Raw genomic sequence first — 23,370 nt, 5'->3', positions numbered from 1 at the left:
ATGGCAATGGTAGTGTCGATGGTGGCAATATTGCCGATAGCATCATCGATGATGCAAATGGGGTCAACAACACATTGGCATCTAGTGCGAGTGAGCGACCAGTGCGTAAGGACACAACAGGTGTACCCATCTTATAGCTTTGCAACTTATCACTTTGTTGTTGTGCTTATGCTACAATTTCTCTCTTGAAAGTTTTGAAAATAGTTAAAAATCAGAGATGAAAGTTGCTCAAGCTAAAAAGTATCTTGATGTGTCAAAACAAAAATCCCATGCTTGAAGAGTGTCAAACAAACAAAATTCGTCATTTCTACAAAAATAACAAGCCAATTTTGCACACAAGCAGCTTTCAACTCTAGGAAAAATAATTAGGTTTTCTAGAGTTATGTCCAATGCATCATTACAATATTTGTCGGGAGAAATATGACATCATCCCTACAAGAACTACCATTCAAAATCTGACATTTATAATGAAAAGACTGCTTCTAATGCCGTTCAAGGTGGCAAAGAAATGAGAGTTGTTCCCTACAGGCACATTACGTGAAACGGCGCAACGCTTGGGGGGTGCACCTTTAAGAAATCATTCATATAACGTGCGTTTAAAGGGTTTTAAAAATTTTCCTTCACTTACATGCTTAAAGTAGTAAAATGATCTTTTTTTTTTTCAAAAACTTGCGAGTTTTTCTCTAAAACCAATTAAAAAACCCCTTATGTTAATATAATCCTGTTAAAATTTTAAAATTTTAAGAATCAAAACACCCATTCATTTAAACTCACATGGTAACTTACATGTCTAAAGAGGTGCACCCCCCCATGTGCAACGTGGTCTTTTCAAACCTCTTTGATCTTGTCATGTACCAATCCAACCTTGTTGTCAGGAGGAAGGTGTAAGTATGACTCTAGCCTTATTGAACAGGGCCCTTGATTGACGACACTTGCCACTATCAATATTTGAAATGGAAGATTGGCTCACCCAAATGCTACCTTTTTTTGCTTCAGATCTTGATAGTCAGGCAAGTGCCATATCAAGGACTGCTACATTTACAAGGGGAAATGTTCTCTTGAATGTGAGAACACGGTGTGATCTACGACTGTATTCAAGAGCCATGCAAATCATGTCTAATTTTTGACAAAAATCAAGACAGTGTGCCAATCATTCCAAGAGAAATTTTCTAAAGTGACCCACCCTTGTACAACCAATTCAGTGTTGTTCAATATTGTGCTGGTTCTAGGCGTGAGGGACGAGCCTGAGTGGGTCAGTTTGGACCTCTGCGGCATGCTTTTGAAGCACATAGATCTTGCACACGGCATTTCGTGAAGTGCAAGATATTGCCATTTCCAAGGGAAAAAATGAAGATATATAATTATCAATGGATCACAATTTCTGTTCTGGATTTGTGTTTAGCATGGAGAAGACAGACTTACGCCTTGTATCACAGTGATTTAGCTGGAACCTTTCCAAAGAAGAGTTCCCCCAGGGGACTCAATGGCGAAGAGAGCGAATGCACCTTTGCATCTGTTGCCAGCATCATCCCTGTGATGATAACACCCACAACATGACTCTTAAGCAGCCAATTTGGAAAATCAGAAAAATACAATGATTTCTTGTAGGGATGTCCAGTCCTACCTAACCACATCGCAAGCACAGCCCCCGTGCCCCAAAAGACAAAGTTCAGTATGCATTTGTTTCTGCACATTTTCGAATACCAGCATTTCTTTCAGTACAAACAAAAACGCATGCATGATATTGTGTATGAACCAAAGCTAAACATTCATGTGAAATTTACTACTTACAGGTACATTGTAACTAGGATCCCCCACCCTTGAAAAAGGGTTCCCCAGGATGCTCCTGTGAACCTGTAGAAAGATATAAACGAGCCGTTATCATCGCAATTGAAATTGCATACATTAAAGCTTTCCAAATAACAAAGAGGAGAGGAAGAAAATAGTTAGCTTTGGAAGAACAATCACAAGAACCTTAAAGATCTAAAGTCCTCGTGTTTTCATGTGTGTGTGTGTGTGTGTGGGGGGGGGGGGGGGGGGGGGGGGGGGGAGAGAGAGAGAGAGAGAGAGAGAGAGAGATCTTTACTTATTAGAGGCGACTATGAGACAAATCAACAAATATACATGAGTGTGTCCTCCATCTATCGGGAAAGGACAAAAGTACGAAGTAACATCCTGTGGTGGGGGGTGGGTGGGTGGGTGGGTGGTGGGTGGGGGGTCGGGGTTGTTGGGGTTTGTCAGTCTTTCTCTAGGGGGTATAGGTGCACATCTATATGCTCAGGAAAGTACAATCATGTACTGCATCAAGCTGACTAGCTCCACCATTCTATGTCAAATTGGGGGTGTAAGAACGGGTACATGGGGGGGGTGATGTAAGGGCTACGCGTATGATCGTAGGTGGGTCTACGAGCATCTGGGAAATCTCTCTTGAGCTGTGCCTGGTGGTGAGTCTAGATCTCTTGGCTCTGTATGAGATGGACTCCTGGAGCTCTGCATCCTGCGGCTCGAGGGCATCTCCTAGCTCTGACAGCCTCAGCCTGCTGTAAGGTGACCCCTCTCTGTGCCTGCATGACGGGTGGCGGTACGGTTGTGGCCCTCTCAAAGAAGTCTGTAATCCATGATTGTCTATCACCCTCTAGTCCCACTACAAGTGCCAGCAGTGTCTCTATATGTCTTATGTATCTCCACTAGAAAATGGCGAGATTGGTGCTGATCTCTAGACTCCATAATCTGTCATAGGGTGGGATGTCTTGTGAAAAGAGCCTCATCTCTATCTCTGATACTCTCATATGCTCTATGTTTGTAGACAAAGTGCTCCTCGTCCTCAATCACCTCTGTACGAGGCTGGCAAAACCTCTCAGCTCGGGGGGTATGTGTCACAAGTTTGATGACCTAAAGGACAGACTCGGGGGGGGGGGGGGGGGGGGGGGGGGGGGGGAGAGAGATCTTTACTTATTAGAGGCCGACTATGAGACAAATCAACAAATATACATGAGTGTGTCCTCCATCTATCGGGAAAGGACAAAAGTACAAAGTAACATCCTGTGGTGGGGGGTGGGGGGTGGGTGGGTGGTGGGTGGTTGTTGGGGTTTGTCAGTCTTTCTCTAGGGGGTATAGGTGCACATCTATATGCTCAGGAAAGTACAATCATGTACTGCATCAAGCTGACTAGCTCCACCATTCTATGTCAAATTGGGGGTGTAAGAACGGGTACATGGGGGGGGGGGGGGGGGGGGGGGGGGTGATGTAAGGGCTACACGTATGATCGTAGGTGGGTCTACGAGCATCTGGGCCAATCTCTCTTGAGCTGTGCCTGGTGGTGAGTCTAGATCTCTTGGCTCTGTATGAGATGGACTCCTGGAGCTCTGCATCCTGCGGCTCGAGGGCATCTCCTAGCTCTGACAGCCTCAGCCTGCTGTAAGGTGACCCCTCTCTGTGCCTGCATGACGGGTGGCGGTACGGTTGTGGCCCTCTCAAAGAAGTCTGTAAGCCATGATTGTCTATCACCCTCTAGTCCCACTACAAGTGCCAGCAGTGTCTCTATATGTCTTATGTATCTCCACTAGAAAAAAGGCGAGATTGGTGCTGATCTCTAGACTCCATAATCTGTCATAGGGTGGGATGTCTTGTGAAAAGAGCCTCATCTCTATCTCTGATACTCTCATATGCTCTATGTTTGTAGACAAAGTGCTCCTCGTCCTCAATCACCTCTGTACGAGGCTGGCAAAACCTCTCAGCTCGGGGGGTATGTGTCACAAGTTTGTGACGTGGCATGACCTAAAGGACAGACTCGGGACAGAGGGGTCACTACCCTATGGAAAGATCCAAAGAAGTGCTACCAACTTGCAGAGCCTAGCCGAGAGACTTGAAAATAAAGACCAAGGTTCCAACTTATAGGCTCCTGTCCGACAGGGCATATAGGGACACTGGAAGATTCAAACAAAGCAAGAACCCCCATATCGCATGGAGATGCTGGCATACCAGTGCTGTACGAACATTCCGAAATTCGCACTGGCTACTGACGTGGCACTTGTACGGATTTCCGCAATTTGCATTGGCAACAGTAGCTCTAGTGCAATTTGCATTGGCAACAATAGCGCTAGCTTTTGGGACCCAGATGCTTCAAGCTTTTCATGTACACTTTTGGAAGGCCTAGGGCCTATAAATAAAGTGTCAGGGCCTCAGTCTCAAGCGGATACGCTTAGGAGCACTGTTGAAACGAGGACCCTCAGACATTGTACTTTGTGAAGCATTAATAATAAAGAAATACCGAGAAGGGTGCCAGTCTTTGGAGCCAATCTCTCTGGGCGCAGAACTACACAATGCCATGTTGTCTCTCCGTAACAAACTTGGGCACCCCAAGTCTAGATTCTATCGCGATACAAGAGAGATTCACATAAAATACTTCACAACTTTAAAATCACAGTTCAATTTAGTCGACACGGCCCGACATAGTTCCATGCCCAGAAAGATTGGCCCCAAAGACTGGCACCCCTTTCCTTTATATTAATCTTTGAGCAAAGTACAACTCCCGCAGGGTCCTCCGCCCTCAAACTCTGCGTCCAGATGCTTTGAGAAGTGAGACCCTTAGGACTCTTTTATTCTTACAAGGGATGCCAAAAGCAGAGCCCCAAAATCAGTCAAACCCAAAAGCAAAAGTTCCAAAAGCTTCAAACTTAAAAACAAATACGTCCAAAAAGCTTTTGGCTCCAAAAACTCCTCAAAAAGCAGTCAACGCAATTTACGAAAATTCCGTACAGCCTGCCACGTCAGCCTGTTGGCAAAATTTAGGGTGTTCCGTACTGCTGCCACGTCAGTGGCAGTAGTACGGCCTGTCACATCAGCATGTCAGCCCAGAATCCGAGAATTCGTACAATCAGCAAGTGTATGTGTCCGGACAGAACTGCCACGTCATTAATTTGTGACATACCCCCCTCTTGAAAGAATTGTAATCGCCCTCGATTACACTTGCAAAACAGACAGAGGCCATAAACTGTCTTAGTAGACACTGACTGTTAATACCGACGCACTAGACACAACACATCTAGCACATGTACAAAGACGACAACCACATCACTGCACATGACATCACAAGACATCACATGATTATCAATCATGAAAACATTCATTCCAAATCGTAGACAATGACTGCCAGCAACGTATTCAGTAACCACATCTAGATCCATTCTGGACCTCGTTGATGTCGGGTTAACTAATCCCATATTGCAATCATGTCTATAGAGATTTTTCGATTCAAGCATTTTCGTGTATGAGAATCTGTCGCCTCAAGCACTGTCGTGTGCGAGAATCATTTCAGGGGATCCCAATCCATCACTAAGTTCATACTGAACAGAGCTTGGAAGCATCTCGAAACCCTGAAAAGCGCTCAAACTTTACTGCATGTCCTCCCTCTTTGAATTCTTTGGGCTTTTTGCCCTTGTCGTGAGGAAATCATATTGATTGGCTCTGTAAAAGTGCTTTTCTTTGCATAAAACGTATGATCTTTCCGTCGTTTCTTGCCCTTCCTGTTCTCATCACTGGAGTCATAAGAAGATGAGGTGTCCGAGCTGTCACACAATGAGGACGAACTGGGCAATCCTTTGAAGCGTACATGCTTGTTCTACTTTCTGGAGTTTTTAAAAGTGGATTTTTGACCCTCGTTGCTTCAGTTGCTTTTCCGATACTCCGAGAATGTTTACAAAAGAAGAACTCCATGGTGCGGTTCAGGCCCAAATCAATCAGCTTCTGGACACGAAGAAGCCAAGGAGGCTTCTTGATTGCCGGTTTAATTGGTGGTTTGGTGGCTTTTTGCCACTGAGTATGCACTTCAGCGATGAATTGCTGAGACAAAAATTTTGCAAGCTGAGAGTCCTTCGCAAATTTAATCATCTGCCTCGTGCACTCCTCAACCTGCTGTCGCCGTTCCATCTCTTGAAGTTTGTCACAAGACGCGCACCACGTGCCAATAGAAAAGAACAAACTGAACATACTATTAGCAGTTCAATAACAACTAAACTAAGAGAGAGAAACGACACGCGACAAGGAGTGGCGGAATTCCACCCAAGAGAGTATTGGCCCCAAACCTTGGCACCCCTTTCGGTATTTTTTTATATTGCATCAACACAGTACAAGTCGGTACTCCAGACTCTACACCTTCTCCAAGAAGCATGCCAGAGAATGAGTCCATGGCCTCATACCCCAAAAGCAGTTTACAGTGAAAAGCTTCAAACTCAAAAGCAATTGGTTCAAAAGCAATGCACAAAAAGCTGTCAGCGTAAATCACAAAATTCCGTACAACTGCCACGTCAGCAACCAACCCAAAATGCGGAAATCCGTACAGTCTACCACGTCATCATGTCGGTGCAATTTCCGGATTTTCCGTACAACTGCCACGTCATCAGTTGCGCGTGTGTGTGGGTGGGTCTTGCTTTATTTTAATTCCTTTATGTCATTGGGGCCCCATCGGACAGGGTCTCCATAAGTTAGAGGACTTCTTCTTCTGCTACTTGTTCTTCTTAGGGTTTAGGCCCCTCCGCCAAGATGTGCAAGTTGGCTCCATTCTTCAGGTCTTTGACACTTGAGCAGTTTGTAACATCTACCCTTCTTGAAAGAGAGTAATTGTCCGCGATTACAACATATCTGTAAAACAACTCAAGTTAGCTCAAAAATTTCCGAGGGTCATTCTGAGGGACAATTAGTTTGCTCTTTTTGTTAAGGAGTGAGCTTCTCCTTTCGGCCCTTTTGATCAAGGAGTTGGCTTCTCCTTTTGGCTCTTTTTATCAAGGAGTTGGCTTCTCCTTTTGTCCAAATCGAAACTCTTGATAGTCCAGCGTAGTAAAATTAGCCATCACACCCAGACTGTATTGATCTTCCACGGGTGTCTTGATGCACTAAAATTACATACCCAAGCAATCTCATCCAGTTAGGAACATTCAGTAGTTGGCACATCACAATGCAACACAAATGCTCACATATGCAAGTTACAAGACATAGAAACATAAAGCCGCCGATGAACACTCCTCCCGCATAACCTAACAAGGTCCGGACCGGGAGATATTCAACAACTCCCTCATCACTCCTCCCGTATAACCTAAAAAGGTCCGGGCCAAGAGATATACAGGCCTTTTACAACCAAACGCACCCCAGACCGCAGCCTGCGTCATTTGGAGGTGTTGAGAGTAGCCACTGCTCAGACTTCTTAATACTCCTCCCGCATAACCATCCAGGTCCGGCGGGCCAGGAGTCACAACAACAATACTCCCCCCGTAAATAACCACAAGGGTTCGGGGCATGAGTAAAAACAGCATGTTTCAATCATTCAATACTCCCCCCGCAAATAACCACAAGGGTCCGAGCCATGAGTAAAAACAACACATTTCAATCATTCAATACTCCCCCCGCAAATAACCACAAGGGTCCGAGCCATAAGTATGAACAAGCATTCTCAAACATCATTTCTCACTACTCCACTCGGGAGTAAATTCACGAATCATTGAAACCAGTATTAAAACTAGAGTCAAACAATTCAAATTGGCACCAAGACAGGTTCAAAACAGATACCATCCATTTCAAACAAATTTTAAACAAGATCACCAAACAAGTTCTCAAACAGATTTCAAACTTAAAAAGCAATCTCGACATCAATCGAGCTCGAAAAGTTGACCGACTTTCCATCATGAAACTTGTACCAAAAAATAGGGTTAGGTTTATTCCATAGGGTCGTAGCCGAGCACAACATGGTCCATCAGCTCTTGGACAAACAGGGTCTCTTTGGCGGCCATGGTAGTCCCAAGATAGCAATCGCACTGGACCTCCAAGGTCATCTGCTCATGAAGAGACACCTACTGAGAGATGTCGAGAAATTTCGAGTTATAATCTGCTAGGGTTTCCATGGCAAGCATTTCAGGATACCCCACTCTGCCAGAAGTTGCACTCCGAAGGAAGATATCAGAAACCATATAACTTCGGGCAAAATTTTCTTGAAAGCTTGCCAAGTCCTTGGAGTGTGCTGCTTGGTAGCTATAGACATCAACATCTGCATGGCACTGCTTTTGAGAAAAAAAGTGACTCGAAACAAATCTTGAATCCTTCTCTTGCAAGTGATCTTTATGGCTTATGCCCTGTAAGACATGAGCAGTGAAGACGAGAGCGCGCTTGATGCGCGATGAAGTAAGGGTGGGAGTGACTAATAAGTCCGGGATCGGAGCACGGAGCTAAAATTTCCAATGAACTTTGGAAGTGCAATCTTACTCTGTCTGTTCTTTGGTGGGACCGGTATGCTTTCAGAAAAGCACACGCCTGATGCTCAGATACCACTGTCACAAGACACGCACTACGCGCCAATAGAAAAGAACAGACTAAACATACTTTTAGCACTTCAATAACAACTGAACTGAGAGAGAGAAACGACACGCGTCACGGAGTGTCGAAAATCCACCCCAAAGAGTATTGGCCCCAAACCTTGGCGCCCCTTTTCGGTATTTCTTTATATTGCATGAACAGAGTACAAGCCGGTACTCCAGACTCTGTACCTTCTCCGGGAAGCATGCCAGAGAATGAGCCCATGGCCTCATATTTAAAGGCCCTAGGCTCCAAAAGCAGTTTATAGTGAAAAGCTTCCATACAACTGCCACGTCAACAGTCAACGCTAAACGCAGAAATCCGTACTCAGCCACGTCTTCATGTCATCACAATTCCCGGATTTTCCATACAACTGCCACATCATCAGCTGCGCATGTGTGTGGGTGGGTCTTGCTTTATTTTAATTCCTTTATGTCATCGGGGCCCCATCAGACATGGTCCCCATAAGTTGGTAGGACTTCTTCTTCTGCTACTTGTTCTTCTTAGGGTTTAGGCCCCTCGACCGGGATCTGCAAGTTGGCTCCATTCTTTAGGTCTTTGCCACGTCAGCTTTTTGTGACAAAGTTCCTACAGAGTAGGCCGAGGTGGCCCGTACTCTTCCTCTATTAAATCGTTAAAGTCTTCTGCATGGTCTCCTCCCGCATCAGCAGATGCAGAAGAAGTCGATTGATTCTTGTCAGAATCCATAAGTGTCACGAGAAAAAGGATTGGATTTCCCGATAGAAGAGAAATCGGCCGTGCTCAAATACCACTGTAACAAACTTGGACACCCCAAGTCTAGATTTTGTCGCGACATGAGAGAGATTCACTTAAAATACTTCACAACTTTAAAATCATAGTTCAATTTAGTCGACACGGCCCGGTGTAGTTCCATGCCCAGAGAGATTGGCCCGAAAGACTTGGTGCCCCTTTCGGTATTTCTTTTATATTAATCTTTGAGCAAAGTACAACTCCCACAAGGTCCTCTGCTCTCAGACTCCGCGTCCAGATGCTCTGAGAAGTAAGGCCCTTAGGGCTCTTTTATTCTTACAAGGGATGCCAAAAGCAAAGCCCCAAAATCAATCAAACTCAAAAGCAAAAGTTCCAAAAGCTTCAAACTTAATAACAAATAAGTCCAAAAAGCTTCTGGCTCCAAAAATTGCCCAAAAAGCAATCAACGCAATTTATGGAAATTTCGTACATTTGTCATTGCAAAAAGCGGGTCTGTTTGTACAACCTGCCACGTCAACCTATCAATGGAAATTCCAGGTGTTCCGTATTGCTGCCACGTCAACGTTTGTACCGCCTGCCACATCAACATGTCAACGCAGAATCCGGGAACCCGTAAAATCAGTACGCGTTTGTGTCCGAGCAAAATTGCCACGTCATCAATTTGTGACACTCACTCAGTTTTGTTTAGTTTTTTTTAGTTTGCTCCCCTGTGTTGTGGTAGATTCTCGACTTGGGAGTGTCCAAGTCTGTTACAATGGTATCATAGCTCAATCGATTCTTCTTCTACGAAAGATCAACCCTTTATTGTAAGGTGTAGCGGAAGATGTTGGATATTTGCTCAAGATAAGTGCTCCGAATTGTGCTCAAGGGTTCCTTTTACTTACGAAAGGGAAGCCTTCCGTTCCTTTAGTGAGAGAGTGCAAATGATCACAAACAAAGTGAATGACACTATGAATGAGGTGCTGAGACTGAGAGAGAGAGAGAGAGAGAGAGAGGAATACGACACCAGACGGTTGTCAAACCCTCCTCTAAGGGCCCCCCTCTCTATGGCGAGAGAGGTCTATGCTATTGATTGCACAAATCTGGTACAATGGTCTAGATGCAATAGACTTGCCAACGATGTCGACGACAATGATGACGACAACAAGACGGGCTGAAATCTGCAAATCTGCTAACTACTGAATTCTGACACTGTATCAGCGAGGACGGCGATGGCGACGACGCGACGATGATGGGCTGAAAATGCAGATGCTGAAATCTGCGGACAACGGGCTGAAACTAAAAACGCTGGCTGATCTGATAGTACGGGGAGGATCTGCTGCGGGTAGGTGAGATCTGAGAGGCTAGGGGCAGAATCTGTTGTGTCTAAGTGCTGAAAACTGAAAACGCTGATGCTAGGGGCTGATCTGTCACCATGAATCTGCAAGATGCAAAAACGTTAGGCCTGATTTGGGGATCTGCAAAACGCCAGGGCTGATCTGGTACTGTTGAAACGCTAGGCTGAAACTGAAGCCAAACACTGGTCTTGATCTGTTGTTGGCTGAAAAGGCTATGTCACCTGCCGGTCTTGCTGAGAAGGTGCAATGTAAGTTGGTGGACTTTTGCTGCCTCTTCTGCCACATAGTGCTAGCGCTAGGTTTCTTTTGTAAATGCTTCGCAAAATTGCCCTACCCAGTTTCCCAACAAAGTCACTTATTAATAATAAGTGAAAAATGAATAAAATAGGGAAAATGTTGTGCACTGAAAAATGCTCATGATGGGTACTGACTGTCATGCTGATGATCATGTTGTGTGCAACCAGAGGATATGCAACTACTCTTAAGTGTCTGGACATGCACGGCCTGCGCACAGGCTCACAAAGGTGTCAGAACACTTCCTAAGCTGACCTGAACCCTGGACCTAAAGTAGCTTGTCCACATGCACATAGGGTTAATGTGCACGTGACATTTACTCACAGCACACATGGATTCAATCAACGAATCCCGCCAAGAGGAAAGTGCACCCGACCATTCCGGCTCACACGAGAACAATGAAGATTCCAACGGACATCATCCATCTTTTGAAGATTCAGAACCGTACGGGCCATCTCCACCTACTGAGTACGAAAGGATGGAGATGCAGCGGCAATAGCAGGTTAACGCTTGTGCCCAGCAGATGCTTCAGTATTCCAAGGATCCTCAGTATGCGAAATTTTTGGCCAAGCACTCGCTTGACGAGATGCATTCTAGATGGCGTTCCGCCATCAGATCACCTCTAAAGTCAGCACTGAAGAATCCGACCACACCAAGGACTCTTGCTTAGAAGGTGTATTTAGAGGATAAGTTTGAAGGAGCAGTAGAACGACGAGTCAGCAAACTCTTGAAGACCAAGAAGTCGCCCGAAAAGCAAAGTCGATCAGCAGACTATCCAGGCTACTTGGGACGGAGATATATTTTTGAAAAGCCAAAAGGGCAAAGAGACGAGCGAGATTTGAGGATGTTTCCAAATCGTCCTCATCTTCTTCTGATAGCTCTAACAATTCTTCGATCTCCAAGTGTCACGTGACACATCCAACCCTATGTGTCCGTGGACAAGCTACAGCATGACCAGGGTTTAGTTCAATCAAGTCTAGTCTAGAATAGGAAGCTAAAGCATGACCAAGGTTCAATTCAATCAAGTCATTCTAGAATAGGAAGTGATCTGGCACTTTTGTGAGTCTGTTCGCAGACCGTGCATGTCCAGACACTTAGATTAGATACATATCCTCAGGTTGCACACAGCATGATCATCAGATTTCCATCGGGAGCATTTTTACAGTGCATAGACCTATTTTCCCTATTTTTGACATTTTTCACTTATTATTTTTAAGTGACTTTTGTTGGGAACTTCCTTTTACTTATGGAAGGGAGAGCCTTCCGTTCCTTTAGTGAGAGAGTGCAATGGACAAAAACAAAGTGGATGAACACTGTGAATGAAGGTGTTGAGACTGAGAGATGGAGAGAGAAGAATACTACACCAGAATGTTGTCAAACCCCCCTCCGAAGGCCCCACTCCCTATGGCGAGAGAGGTCTACTATTGATTGCACAAATCTCTACAATGCTTGGACTTGCCGACGATGAGGACGATGACGAGATGGGCTGAAATCTGAAAATGCTAAGGCTGAAATCTGCAAATCCTTATCTGCTAAATTTTTACTCTATGCAGTGACGATGTCGATGGCATCGATGCGATGACGACACGCTGAAAACGCAGATGCTGAAATCTGCGTTTTCCGGGCTGAAACTGTAAACCTTGATGAATCTCACCGTGCGGCGAGGATGTGTTGCGGGAAGGTGAGATCTGCAAGGTTTGGGGGTTCTACTATGATGCTTGACTGCTGAAAATCGAAAACGCTGGTCTACTTGTTGATCTTGTCACGATGGAACTGCAAAACGCTAAGGGCTGAACTGCAATCCAAAAACACTAGGCTGAATTCTGCTTCCTGTGGTAGAAATCTGCTAACGCTGGGAATCTGTTGTCTTCTGGGGTCGCCAAGGCTGATCTGCTGTACAAAACGCCAGGGCTGATCCGTCTTGCAAAAACGCTAGCTTCTTAGTTGGGCTGAAAACGCTAGGTCAGTTGCGGGGGTTGGTCTTGCTGAGAAGTTGCCTATTGAGCAAGCGCTCCTGCTACCTCTTCTGCCAGAAAGTGCCAGTGCTAGGTTTCTATATATACAAACTTAGCAAAATTGCCCTACCTACCCTTGAGCACAGTTCGGAGCACTCATCTTGAGCAAAGTTCAAGATTCACTTCTGCTGCACCTTACATTGGTATCAGAGCTTTGGTAGTGTTCTGTATCACTCAAGGAAAGAACCACAAGAACCACAGATTTTATTTTTTATTGCTTGTTGCAGTCGCACGTAACCCAAGTCCTCTTGGGCGTGTCGATTCCTAATCTTGTTTTTGAAGAGTGACAGGAAACCCAAGAAAGAAGGGCTTGTCCAGCCTCCCCTTGTGCCTTTTTTCACTCATTTAGAGTGGACCGTGCACTTAGCGGCCGGCCAATCGACGTGAGGTGGGAAAAAGCAACCTTGGTGTGAGCGCAAGGCCGCCAAGGGGTGTGCCCACAAGAAAGAGAAGAACTCGGGTGAAGAGAATATCCTTCTCTAACATAGATTGCAAGCTAAAGAAGAACCTCAAGACACTCAAGAACCCAAGAACTTCAAGACCCTCAAGAACCCAAGAACCCAAGACCCACAAGAACCCAAGTTCCTCGTGAACTTAAGAACCCAAGACTTCAGTGGATGGTCATCACCTGAAGCGGAATGGATACTTCGCATGGAGGTGGTGAGCATGGGAGTGGCGAAGAAGAGTTTTCCCCACCAAGAGGTTTTTCTGACCCTCTCCATTTCCCATCTACGCCAAGGATTGCACTAACTCCTATGGAGGCTTTGGAGCAGATGTTTATGGACAACAAGTTCGAACGCGAAGCAAGGAAGTTAGAACGCGAAGCAAGGAAAGCAGAAATTGATCGTAAGTACGAAGAAAGAATGGCAGCCATAGCACGTGAATGCGACGAAAGAGAAGCAAAATTTGATCGCGAGAACAAAGCAAGACAAGCAATGAACGACCGACACATGAAAGAAATGTTGCGACTCTTTTCTCAAGTTCAGGCACAGATGCAAGAGATTCGGGAAAAGGAGACTCTCTCAGTCTCTTCTTCTCCAAAGCATGATACACAGGATTTGCATGATGATTTGAATGATAATGATGAGCATGATGATTTGACTAATGATGATGAGCATGATGATTTGGATGATAAGGACAAGCATGATGATTTGCATGATGATCAAGATGTGATTTCTCACGAGCATGATGATTTGCATGAAGATGATGTGATTGTTCACAAGGATGATGTGTTAGTTGATACTTTCTCTGGTGAAGCTAACCTCATTGCAGATTCGATCAATCACGAAGAACCGATCTTGGCTTTCGAGTCAAGGTCCAAAGAACCCCCTCAGAAAGAACCGATCTTGGCTCTCGAGCCTAGGTCCAAAGAACCCCCTCAGGAAGATTCGATCTTGGCTCTCGAGCCTAGGTCCAAGGAACCCTCACAGGAAGTATTATATGTTCGAATGATTAGTCAGCACACATTGTACGAGTGTTTCATTCGTGATCATTTCTTGTATTTTAGTCACCGTCTTTATGTGATCCCTTTTCCTAAGCATGACATATTGTACGTTGAGCACCTTTCACTCATGAATGAGCAAGGATGTATGCGGATTTCTCATGAAAAGCTGAAAAGTATGCATTCAAGGAAGTCACATTCCATGTCTCTTCCTTGGCACGGCACAGTCGTAGAAAGAGCACAAGAAGGATTGAGCATCAAGCATCGGCATTTCCATTGTGATTTGCCACAGTTGACTAATTTAGATCAAAAAGTCAAGATTCGATCTCATTGTTCGCGTGTGTTTGATGAACAGTTGGGCACTCCGTCTCTATGTTCATCTACGTTGCATGCACAGGCTCTACAGAAGAATCATATTTTTCCAGTCACTTTATATGGAATAGGTATGTTCATGTTTTTGTGTTGGAAGTGGTTTCGGGAATTTTTAGCCTCAGAGATTCTAGAAGAGGATAGAAGCATGACTATCGACGAAGTTGAAGCATTGAAGAAGCCACAGAAGACTGTCGCTTTCGGCGCGGCCCAAAGAAGCAAGCGTTGCAGACCTTTATGAAGTTCAAGTATCGCATGACCCACGCATCAGAGTGAGCCGACGAAGAATCCTTTCCAGGAATCCAGACGCAGTTGGCGATCTCCCTCGACGCCATACAGTTCGGGACCAGTACCTCACTTTGAAAAGAAGGGGATGTCACGTGACACATCCAACCCTATGTGTCCGTGGACAAGCTACAGCATGACCAGGGTTCAGTTCAATCAAGTCAGTCTAGAATAGGAAGTGATCTGGCACTTTTGTGAGTCTGTTCGCAGACTGTGCATGTCCAGACACTTAGATTAGATGCATATCCTCTGGTTGCACACAGCATGATCATCAGATTTCCATAAGGAGCAATTTTGCAGTGCATAGACCTATTTTCCCTATTTTTGACATTTTTCACTTATTATTTTTAAGTGACTTTTGTTGGGAACTAGGTAGGGAAGTGACTTTTGTTGGGAACTAGGTAGGGCAATTTTCCTAAGTTTGTATGTATAGAAACCTAGCACTAGCACTTTCTGGCAGAAGAGGCATCAGGAGCACTTGCTCAACAGGCAACTTCTCAGAAAGACCAACCCCCGCAATCGACCTAGCGTTTTTAGCCCAACTGAGAAGCTAGCATTTTTGCAAGACAGATCAGCCCTGGCGTTTTGTACAGCAGATCAGCCCCGGCGACCCCAGAAGACAGCAGATTCCCAGCGTTAGTAGATTTCTACCGCAGGAAGCAGAATTCAGCCTAGCGCTTTTGGATTGCAGTTCAGCCCTTAGCGTTTTGTAGTCCATCGCGACAAGATCAACAAGTAGACTAGCGTTTTCAATTTTCAGCAGTCAAGCATCATAGTAGAAGCCCCAAACCTCGCAGATCTCACCTTCCCGTAGCACATCCTCGCCGCACGGTGAGATTCATCAAGGTTCAGAAGGGGCATCGGGAGCACTTGCTCAACAAGCAACTTCTCAGAAAGACCAACCCCCGCAATCGACCTAGCGTTTTTAGCCCAACTGAGAAGCTAGCATTTTTGCAAGACAGATCAGCCCTGGCGTTTTGTACAGCAGATCAGCCCCGACGACCCCAGAAAACAGCAGATTCCCAGCGTTAGTAGATTTCTACCGCAGGAAGCAGAATTCAGCCTAGCGCTTTTGGATTGCAGTTCAGCCCTTAGCGTTTTGTAGTCCATCGCGACAAGATCAACAAGTAGACTAGCGTTTTCAATTTTCAGCAATCAAGCATCATAGTAGAAGCCCCAAACCTCGCAGATCTCACCTTCCCGCAGCACATCCTCGCCGCACGGTGAGATTCATCAAGGTTTACAGTTTCAGTCCGGAAAATGCAGATTTCAATATCTGCGTTTTCAGCACGTCGTCGTCGCATCGTCACCATCGACATTATCACTGACATAGAGTCAGAATTCAGCAGATAAAGATTTGCAGATTCAGCCTTAGCATTTTCAAATTTCAACCTGTCTCGTCTTCGTCCTCATCGTCGGCAAGTCCAAGCATTGTAGAATTTGTGCAATCAATAGTAGACCGCTCTCGCCATAGAGAGTGGGGCCTTCGGAGGAGGGTTTGACAACATTCTGGTGTCGTATTCTTCTCTCTCTATCTCTTAGTCTCAACACCTTCATTCACAAAGAGTTTATCCACTTTGTTTGTGTCCATTGCAATCTCTCACTAAAGGAACGGAAGGCTCTCCCTTACGTAAGTAAAAGGAACCCTTGAGCACAGTTCGAAGCACTCATCTTGAGCAAAGTTCAACATTCACTTCAACTGCACCTTACACCAAGTCTAGTGACGAGGGAAGAAAGAGCAAGATCATGAGACACAGCAAAGGCAAGAAGAAGGCAAAGAAAAGTCGATCCCATAGAATTTGAGGTATACTATGATGCTTGTGGCTACGATCTTGGTGCAGGAAGGCCATGTTGTAGCCTACGAGAGTAGAATGTTTTCTAGATCAGAATGGGTTGCACAGATTTATAAGGAGATATTGTTTGCAGTTATCTATGCTCTTACTTTGTGGCGACACTTTCTCCTCGGAGCCGGTTGTACAGTGTTCACCACTCATGAGAGTTTACGCTATTTCTTGTCTCAAAAACAGCTTTCGGACAAGCAGATGCGGTGGGCAAACATTTTGTCACTGTTTCACTTTCAGATTCTGCATGTTCAGGGAACAAAAGAACGTGGTGGCGGATGCACTGTCTCGTAAGCCTTTGGTTTTGGCTATTTCGGCGGTTCATCACCACAGTTTCGAGGATATGGTAGATCAATACACCACAGATCCGGATTTTGTAGAAATCTTTGACCATTGCAGAGTGGGGAAGTAGTTGCGGGCTATTTGCTCAAGGAAAGCTATTTGATGCGAAGAATTTGTTAGAGTGTTACACAAGCGCTGCGAAATAAGGTTTTGACAGAGTGCCACTGTCATGACTTATTAGCCACTCCCACCCTTAGTCAGTCGAGCGGGCACGCTCCCATCTTCATCGCTATGTCTTTGAACAAAGATCGACATCGGATACACGAAAACCCAGATCTTGAGTACCAAGATCTACTTGCATCCTATGCGGATATGAAAGGAGTTGGAGAAAGGATCCCTAACCCTCTTCTGCATTCGCATTCCCATGTAGTGTGCATCCCCCTCGACAAACAACCATTAGAAAGACCTCCGAGTGCCCTTACCTTTCAAATTCACCCGGAATGTTTTCACGACAGGACTATTCAAGTGGTAGTACATGCTCGCAAGGCAGAGTCACCATCAAGGCTAGTATTCTGTGACAGTAGTAAGTCTAACTAGTAACTCGTATGGTCGGTGGTTACATCGCAACAGTACCCACATCCGTAGTATCCACAAGTTTCGAGGAGTTTTCATTGGTTATGCATACACAAGCATCAAAAGCATTCAGTATCAGAAGTACAGAAAGTATCCACATATAGAAGTTCGGCAATTGTGCCTTACTTTTATTTTTTTTATTTTTATTTTTATTTTTTTTTGGGGGGGGGTCACGTGCGCACTGCATATGTGCCACGTGGAAGCTTCTGCTATAGTCTAGCTTAGGATCTAGACTGGCACTTTGTGAGCCTCTAGCAAGACGTGCATGTCCAGGCAAATCATAGGTGCATACCCTCTCTTGCACAGTGCAGTCAATTCAACATATAGGCATAGGAACAATCACTTAAGTCGTTTAATCATAATAGGCATTATTTTACCAAGGTCATGGGGCTGGATTAGTGGCTGCCTGACCCAGCTTTGCTTGGCTACTTAAAGGACATGGGGGGTCACCTCCATAGGGAAGAAGCAGTACCAGCACACAAGCAACACCCACAGTACAAGTATCGTCAATATCCAGTTCAGCGTTTTGCCTTCAGCACTCCAGCGTTTTCAGCAGCCCATGAGCTCGCCCTTTCGGCCAGCAGATTCAACACTTCAGATCAGCGTTTTCAGCCTGCAATATCACCAGCATTTTTAGCATCATCATCAGTTTCGGTATCATCAGATTTCAGCCTTTTGTCACATCCAGTAGCAAGATTCCAGCTTCCAAGCATCAACGTTTTCAGCATTCAGCACTTAGCCTCTCAAGCACCAAGTATCCACACCAAGTACCCTACAGCATCTCAGCAGTACCAAGCATCTCTAGCAAGTACCCATCAGCATCTAGGGTCATTGTAACAACATTGTGCAAGTCAATAAAGCAAGTACTTGCTCTGGCAACAGAGCAAGGGGGCCCTTGAGGGTGGTTGGGACCCGACATGCCGTGTCGTCTCTCTTTTCTCTCTCTTAGTCTCTCTCCTTCATTGTCTTAAGTTCAGTTTCTCTTTTCAAGAGAAGTAAAGTAACCTTGTGTTTGTGCGGAGTACTAGATCCGAGCTAAATCCTTATACTCTTCGACAAAGGATGCTTTTGAAGCCATACTGTCAAGAAAGGACCAAAAAGGGGGAGATAGGGAGTTGATTAACCCGGGATGGAAGGAGAAGAGCCCATGGCTTGTCTATGTGTGCACACAGCGTGCAAATCCCAAGTTACATCGAAATCTTCTAATTCGACTGACGCTTTGGCTGAAGATTACAAAGAAAAACAGAAGATTTGAACCGCTGCAATTCAAATCCCAAGTTACATCGAAATCTTCTAATTCAATTGATGCTTTGGCTGAAGATTACAAAGAAAAACAGAAGATTGAACAGAGTAAGCCTTTCTAGAAGGTTGCCTTTATTATGCAGCTGGAGGTCTCTTAGGATCAAACACCTTTGGCAAAAGGGGGAGTTTACTCTCCTCAACTCTCGAGATTGAATAATTGACACAGGTGCTCTTAAGCACATGACTTTTTCTCGTGATTTGAGGTCGTACCAAGGTGGAGTTATATTCTGTTACTAGAGAGAGGACCTAGTCTATGAACCGTCGGAATGGGGCGGTCACTTACAAAAGGAGACCAAGGCCTCATTGTAAAACATGACCTCCAATGGCAAGAGTGCCAATGGTCAACCCGTGAGACTAGGCATATGCGAGTTCAGCTTGAGGAGGTTAAGTATAGTGGTATTGGACAGTCAGTCTTACAGAGGTGTGTACCTACGTCCTGGACGTTGGCCGCAGCTACAGGGTGCTACCGGATGGTGGTTAAGGTTGAGTGATTCATCCAAACGTGTGTCCATAGGTGATCCAGGTAGCTAGAGATTCTTCTTTCGTATTTGCTCCATGGTATCAAAGCCGGCTTGGCTATGAGGTAGGACCGTGTGCACACCTCTAGACCAATTCAAAGTCTGATGGTCTCAATTTTCATATAGTTTTTTTATGAAAAGATCTCTTCAGCATGTGTTTTAAGTGATAAATCCCAGCTTTTTGTTGATTTGTTTAAAAAATCAGATTTCATCAAGTACTTTTGCTGGTTTCTGAAAAAAGATAGAATTCCAATTTGATGAATTTTTTATTTTAGATAAATTTGAGATTCACCAACAAGAAAGCCGCCATGCTTGATGATTAATTTACAATGTAAAACATACATGTTTCTTTCAAAAAGCATAGTAAGTTTAATCTGATCTCCAATCAACCAAACAAAAACTAATTACAGAAGCATACAACGCTGTACTCGAAGAAAATTGCAAATTTTGAAAAGCAGGTAAGAAACATTACCACATTCTATCTCGTGTAAACAATGCACGTGGAAGTAGGAGACCATTTCCAATCATAGCAAGCAACACCGTATAGACGGACAGCCCTCGAATGTTTGTAGGGTTTAGATAATTTGTCCACTGAAATACAATTTTCAGAGTAAATACATTGATCACTCTTCAAACATGTTGACAGTGCAGATCGGTCACAAGTAAAACCTTAAAGACGTCCAAAAATTTAGAAGTATGCCCAAATCAACTATGTGTACACAAAGTAAATCGAACAGATCAAGGGAACTGTTTTGAACCCTAGATCATGCAGGTAAACATGGCGCCATAAATCCAATAGACCCAAATGAGTTACCAGATAATTCCAAGCTAACCGTTCAATGCACTAAGTTTGGTAAAACAAGAAACTTACCATTTGAGCTACTGGAGCCCACATGAACAGGAGTGTTGCAGTCCAAGCTGAGACAGCACTCAGCAGCCTTGTCGAATTTGAAGACAATTTATTCAATCGCCGCTGCAAACCAAGTACAGTTTAAGAAATTGCCAACTCTAGTGGAGCTTAACAGCACAAAGCTTATCCAGAGCCTTAAGGTATGCAATGCATAAGCTGATCTAGTGTAACATCAAATACTGCTCACCCAAATCTTTCTAAGCACAAAAGTCAGCCAAACAATGCCTACAATCTACGTTAATAAGGCTTCTTACCAGAACTACCAAGCTCAAAGCGATAGCCATTGTTATCAGTCCAGGTAATACACTTGGTGGTAGGACGGTATCAAATGTAGACCACATGACCTGCAAATTACACACAAGATGTCTCACATTATCTGTGAACACAAATGTGCAGATAAAGAAGTAATTTTCATACGTACACATCTACCTGTGGTAAGACACCCAATCCACCAACGGTTATAGCATCCTCCCAAATCTCCCATATTTGAGGGCTTAAAATTTTCTTATAGTTTAAAAAGTTCAAAAGAAATCCAATGCCCACAGAGGTAGAGGTTACTGTGAATGCTGGTGTAGGCATGGAACCAGCCATAGTGAGCTGCAGCAGGACAACCCAGGTTGTAACGACTCCAACAGCCTGAACAACCATTGCTCCTACTTCTCTCTTTTTGGCAAAATATGACAATAAAGAGAGGTTACCTAGAAGCCCCGTCAGCTGACCCTGCATGCATTACATTGACAATTAGATATGAAAAGCGAGAACGGTCCAAATATTTTGGTTGACGAGGGAACTCTCTCTAAATGCAACATTATGTCACAATCATAAACCAAGACCAGTTTGATCGGTAATGCCAATTGACTTGAAAATCAATATCAGAATACTGGCCCTTTATCAGCTTGAAATTAAGTTCATGAACAAGAAAGCTGCCATGCTAGACAATTGAAAAATGAAGGAAGTTAAAGCAATTTGTTACCATCCAAGGGACAGCAAAAAGGGCTGTAGTGTTGCCCTTCATAAGATTTTGGTAGTTAAGGTAAATTTGTGGCAGCTGGAGTAGAAGGAAGGCGAAGGTAGCCGATCCTGCCATCTGGCTTGTGATGGAATCCCATGCAGAATAATCATCAGAGGCATTACGGACTCCGTTATGAATAGAAGATATTTCCTCATGCTTCACCTGCAACAAACAAAGGGCTAATATGGACACCAGGAAACATGCATTGAGAATGTTTCTTCAGATTGTAATGAAAACAACCACATAACATAGTCATGCAGAATGTGCTTCAAACAAGGTCGTCTACAGTAGTTGAAGGCATTGCCTTTGATTGATGTCTGCATAAAAAGACAGAAAAGAGAGAAAGCACAATCCAAATACGACACACAAAAAAAGCACGGCATAGCCCTGCCTTAAATGCAGTGCCGACAGGAGGAAAAAAATACCTAACCTCTTCCTGAGTTGTAATGGGCTGAATGCCGCCTTGACCACTCTCTGCAGCAACAACAATTTCTTGTTTTCTGTTGCAAGAGGAGGAAAGGGAAGGTATCCCTTGAAGTGACTGATAAAAGACCGAAAAATGATCTGGGATAGCCTTATTTCCTGCTCTTGAAGTGAGCCTTGTAGGAGTGGTACAAATGGTTCGAAAGCTTCTGTGCATTAGCTGATTACTCATGGCTACAAGCACACTCTCTCTCTCTCTCTCTCTCTCTCTCTCTCTCAAACACACACACATACACTCGCAGTCTCGCCACGCGTGCAGACAACTTCCTGGTGAGTGAATCTCTTACTACTTCCCCTCTCCTTCCTCTAGCAGCAAAATTCAAGCGCGCCCTTACTTTTCGAAAACAGAGGAGGAGAGCAAACGGATGTTCTCAGATCCCCAAGTGGACGCCTTACAGCTTGCCACGTGTGACCTTTTTGTCCTCTTAAGTGGGTCTTACTTTTGCAAGCCTGCTCCTTCACGTGACCAATCTCTCTCAGCAACGGGACGAGCTTTTGGGGGCGGCAGGCAAGATCGCAGTCGTAGATTTATCGCCCCGAACCCCTCAATTTTCCGAATTTACATCGGCGTGTATTTACGACATCAAGCCTACTTTCATATATTTCACAAAGCACAAATGGGTGAAGTTGTTAGGGCATCAACATGACGTCCTAGGTTAAAGTCGCGGGCAGGGGTTTTCAAATTTACAGAAAGTGCATCAGACGGGTCTCACGCTCTTAATCATTGATCCCCTCCCCCCATACGCATGTGAGGCATATCATGGCAATGACCAACAAAACACCCCAAAATTCTTGTGGAGGGATCGATGGCCCAAAAAGGTCCCCCTCGTGCGAGTTAGTTTCTATGGTAGCATCTCTTTTTGTGAGCACATAAAAGGATCATATCAACAACGTTATTTTGTATCCTCAAAAATCGACAAAATCTACATTAGAAAAAACATTCGCAATCACGAGCCTCTTTGTGTTAAGCTTAGGACATAGCTCAATGATATTTCATTTCCACTTTTTCTTCCCTTTATCACTAGACTTCTCGATCTTCATAGATTCTCATGAGAAAAGTAGTCACATAATATCCTTGTAAGAGGTAGTCATAGCATAGGCTAACTCCAACAAAATCATCAATTCGGAGAGAGCATCACTTGGCTAGGGCATGGAAACATCACACAACGAAGTGTGAGCGCGTCATCGGACACAATGAATAAGAGGATTCAAGGGGTCCTTCTTCCCATCATAGAGAGAAGCCATGGAAGGGACTTTCTCTAATCAAACACGCAATCCTAATCATCAATCACTTTGCACACAATCATGTGATTGAAATTAGCCTTCTCAATCAATCACCCTAATTACAACTCTTAATCACACACCTACACAAGCATGCAATTAACTTGTCTACTCGCATTAGTGTGGCCATTTCGGTCCATCCCCTAAATGCTACTACACATGCACACACACTAGTCACACACTTTCTAGAGAGAGAGAAAGCGAAGGAAGACATAGCCTTCACACACCATGGCCAATGGTGTGGATAGAAGAGATTAATTTGAAAAGAGATTAAAGATCTAGCATCACACTAGTA

General features: G+C 44.5%; 1 protein-coding gene across 1 annotated transcript; it reads right to left on the bottom strand.

Annotated features, from left to right (window-relative positions):
- Positions 1 to 966: 966 nt before the first annotated feature.
- On the bottom strand, positions 967 to 22,276 carry LOC147429683 (maltose excess protein 1-like, chloroplastic). The gene is made up of 9 exons (XM_086495239.1): positions 21,742 to 22,276; positions 21,273 to 21,473; positions 20,729 to 21,019; positions 20,554 to 20,643; positions 20,261 to 20,362; positions 19,862 to 19,980; positions 1,792 to 1,854; positions 1,625 to 1,686; positions 967 to 1,531 (listed from the first exon to the last, which is right to left on the bottom strand). The coding sequence occupies exons 1-9, from the start codon at positions 22,024 to 22,026 to the stop codon at positions 1,431 to 1,433; spliced, it is 1,314 nt and encodes a 437-aa protein (XP_086351365.1). The 5' UTR covers positions 22,027 to 22,276; the 3' UTR covers positions 967 to 1,430.
- Positions 22,277 to 23,370: the final 1,094 nt, after the last annotated feature.

This window comes from Adiantum capillus-veneris, chromosome 22 (genome assembly GCF_014529385.1).
Source record: "Adiantum capillus-veneris isolate H3 chromosome 22, ASM1452938v2, whole genome shotgun sequence".
NCBI classification, from domain to species: domain Eukaryota; kingdom Viridiplantae; phylum Streptophyta; class Polypodiopsida; order Polypodiales; family Pteridaceae; genus Adiantum; species Adiantum capillus-veneris.
This window is presented reverse-complemented; position numbering and strand designations above follow the sequence as displayed.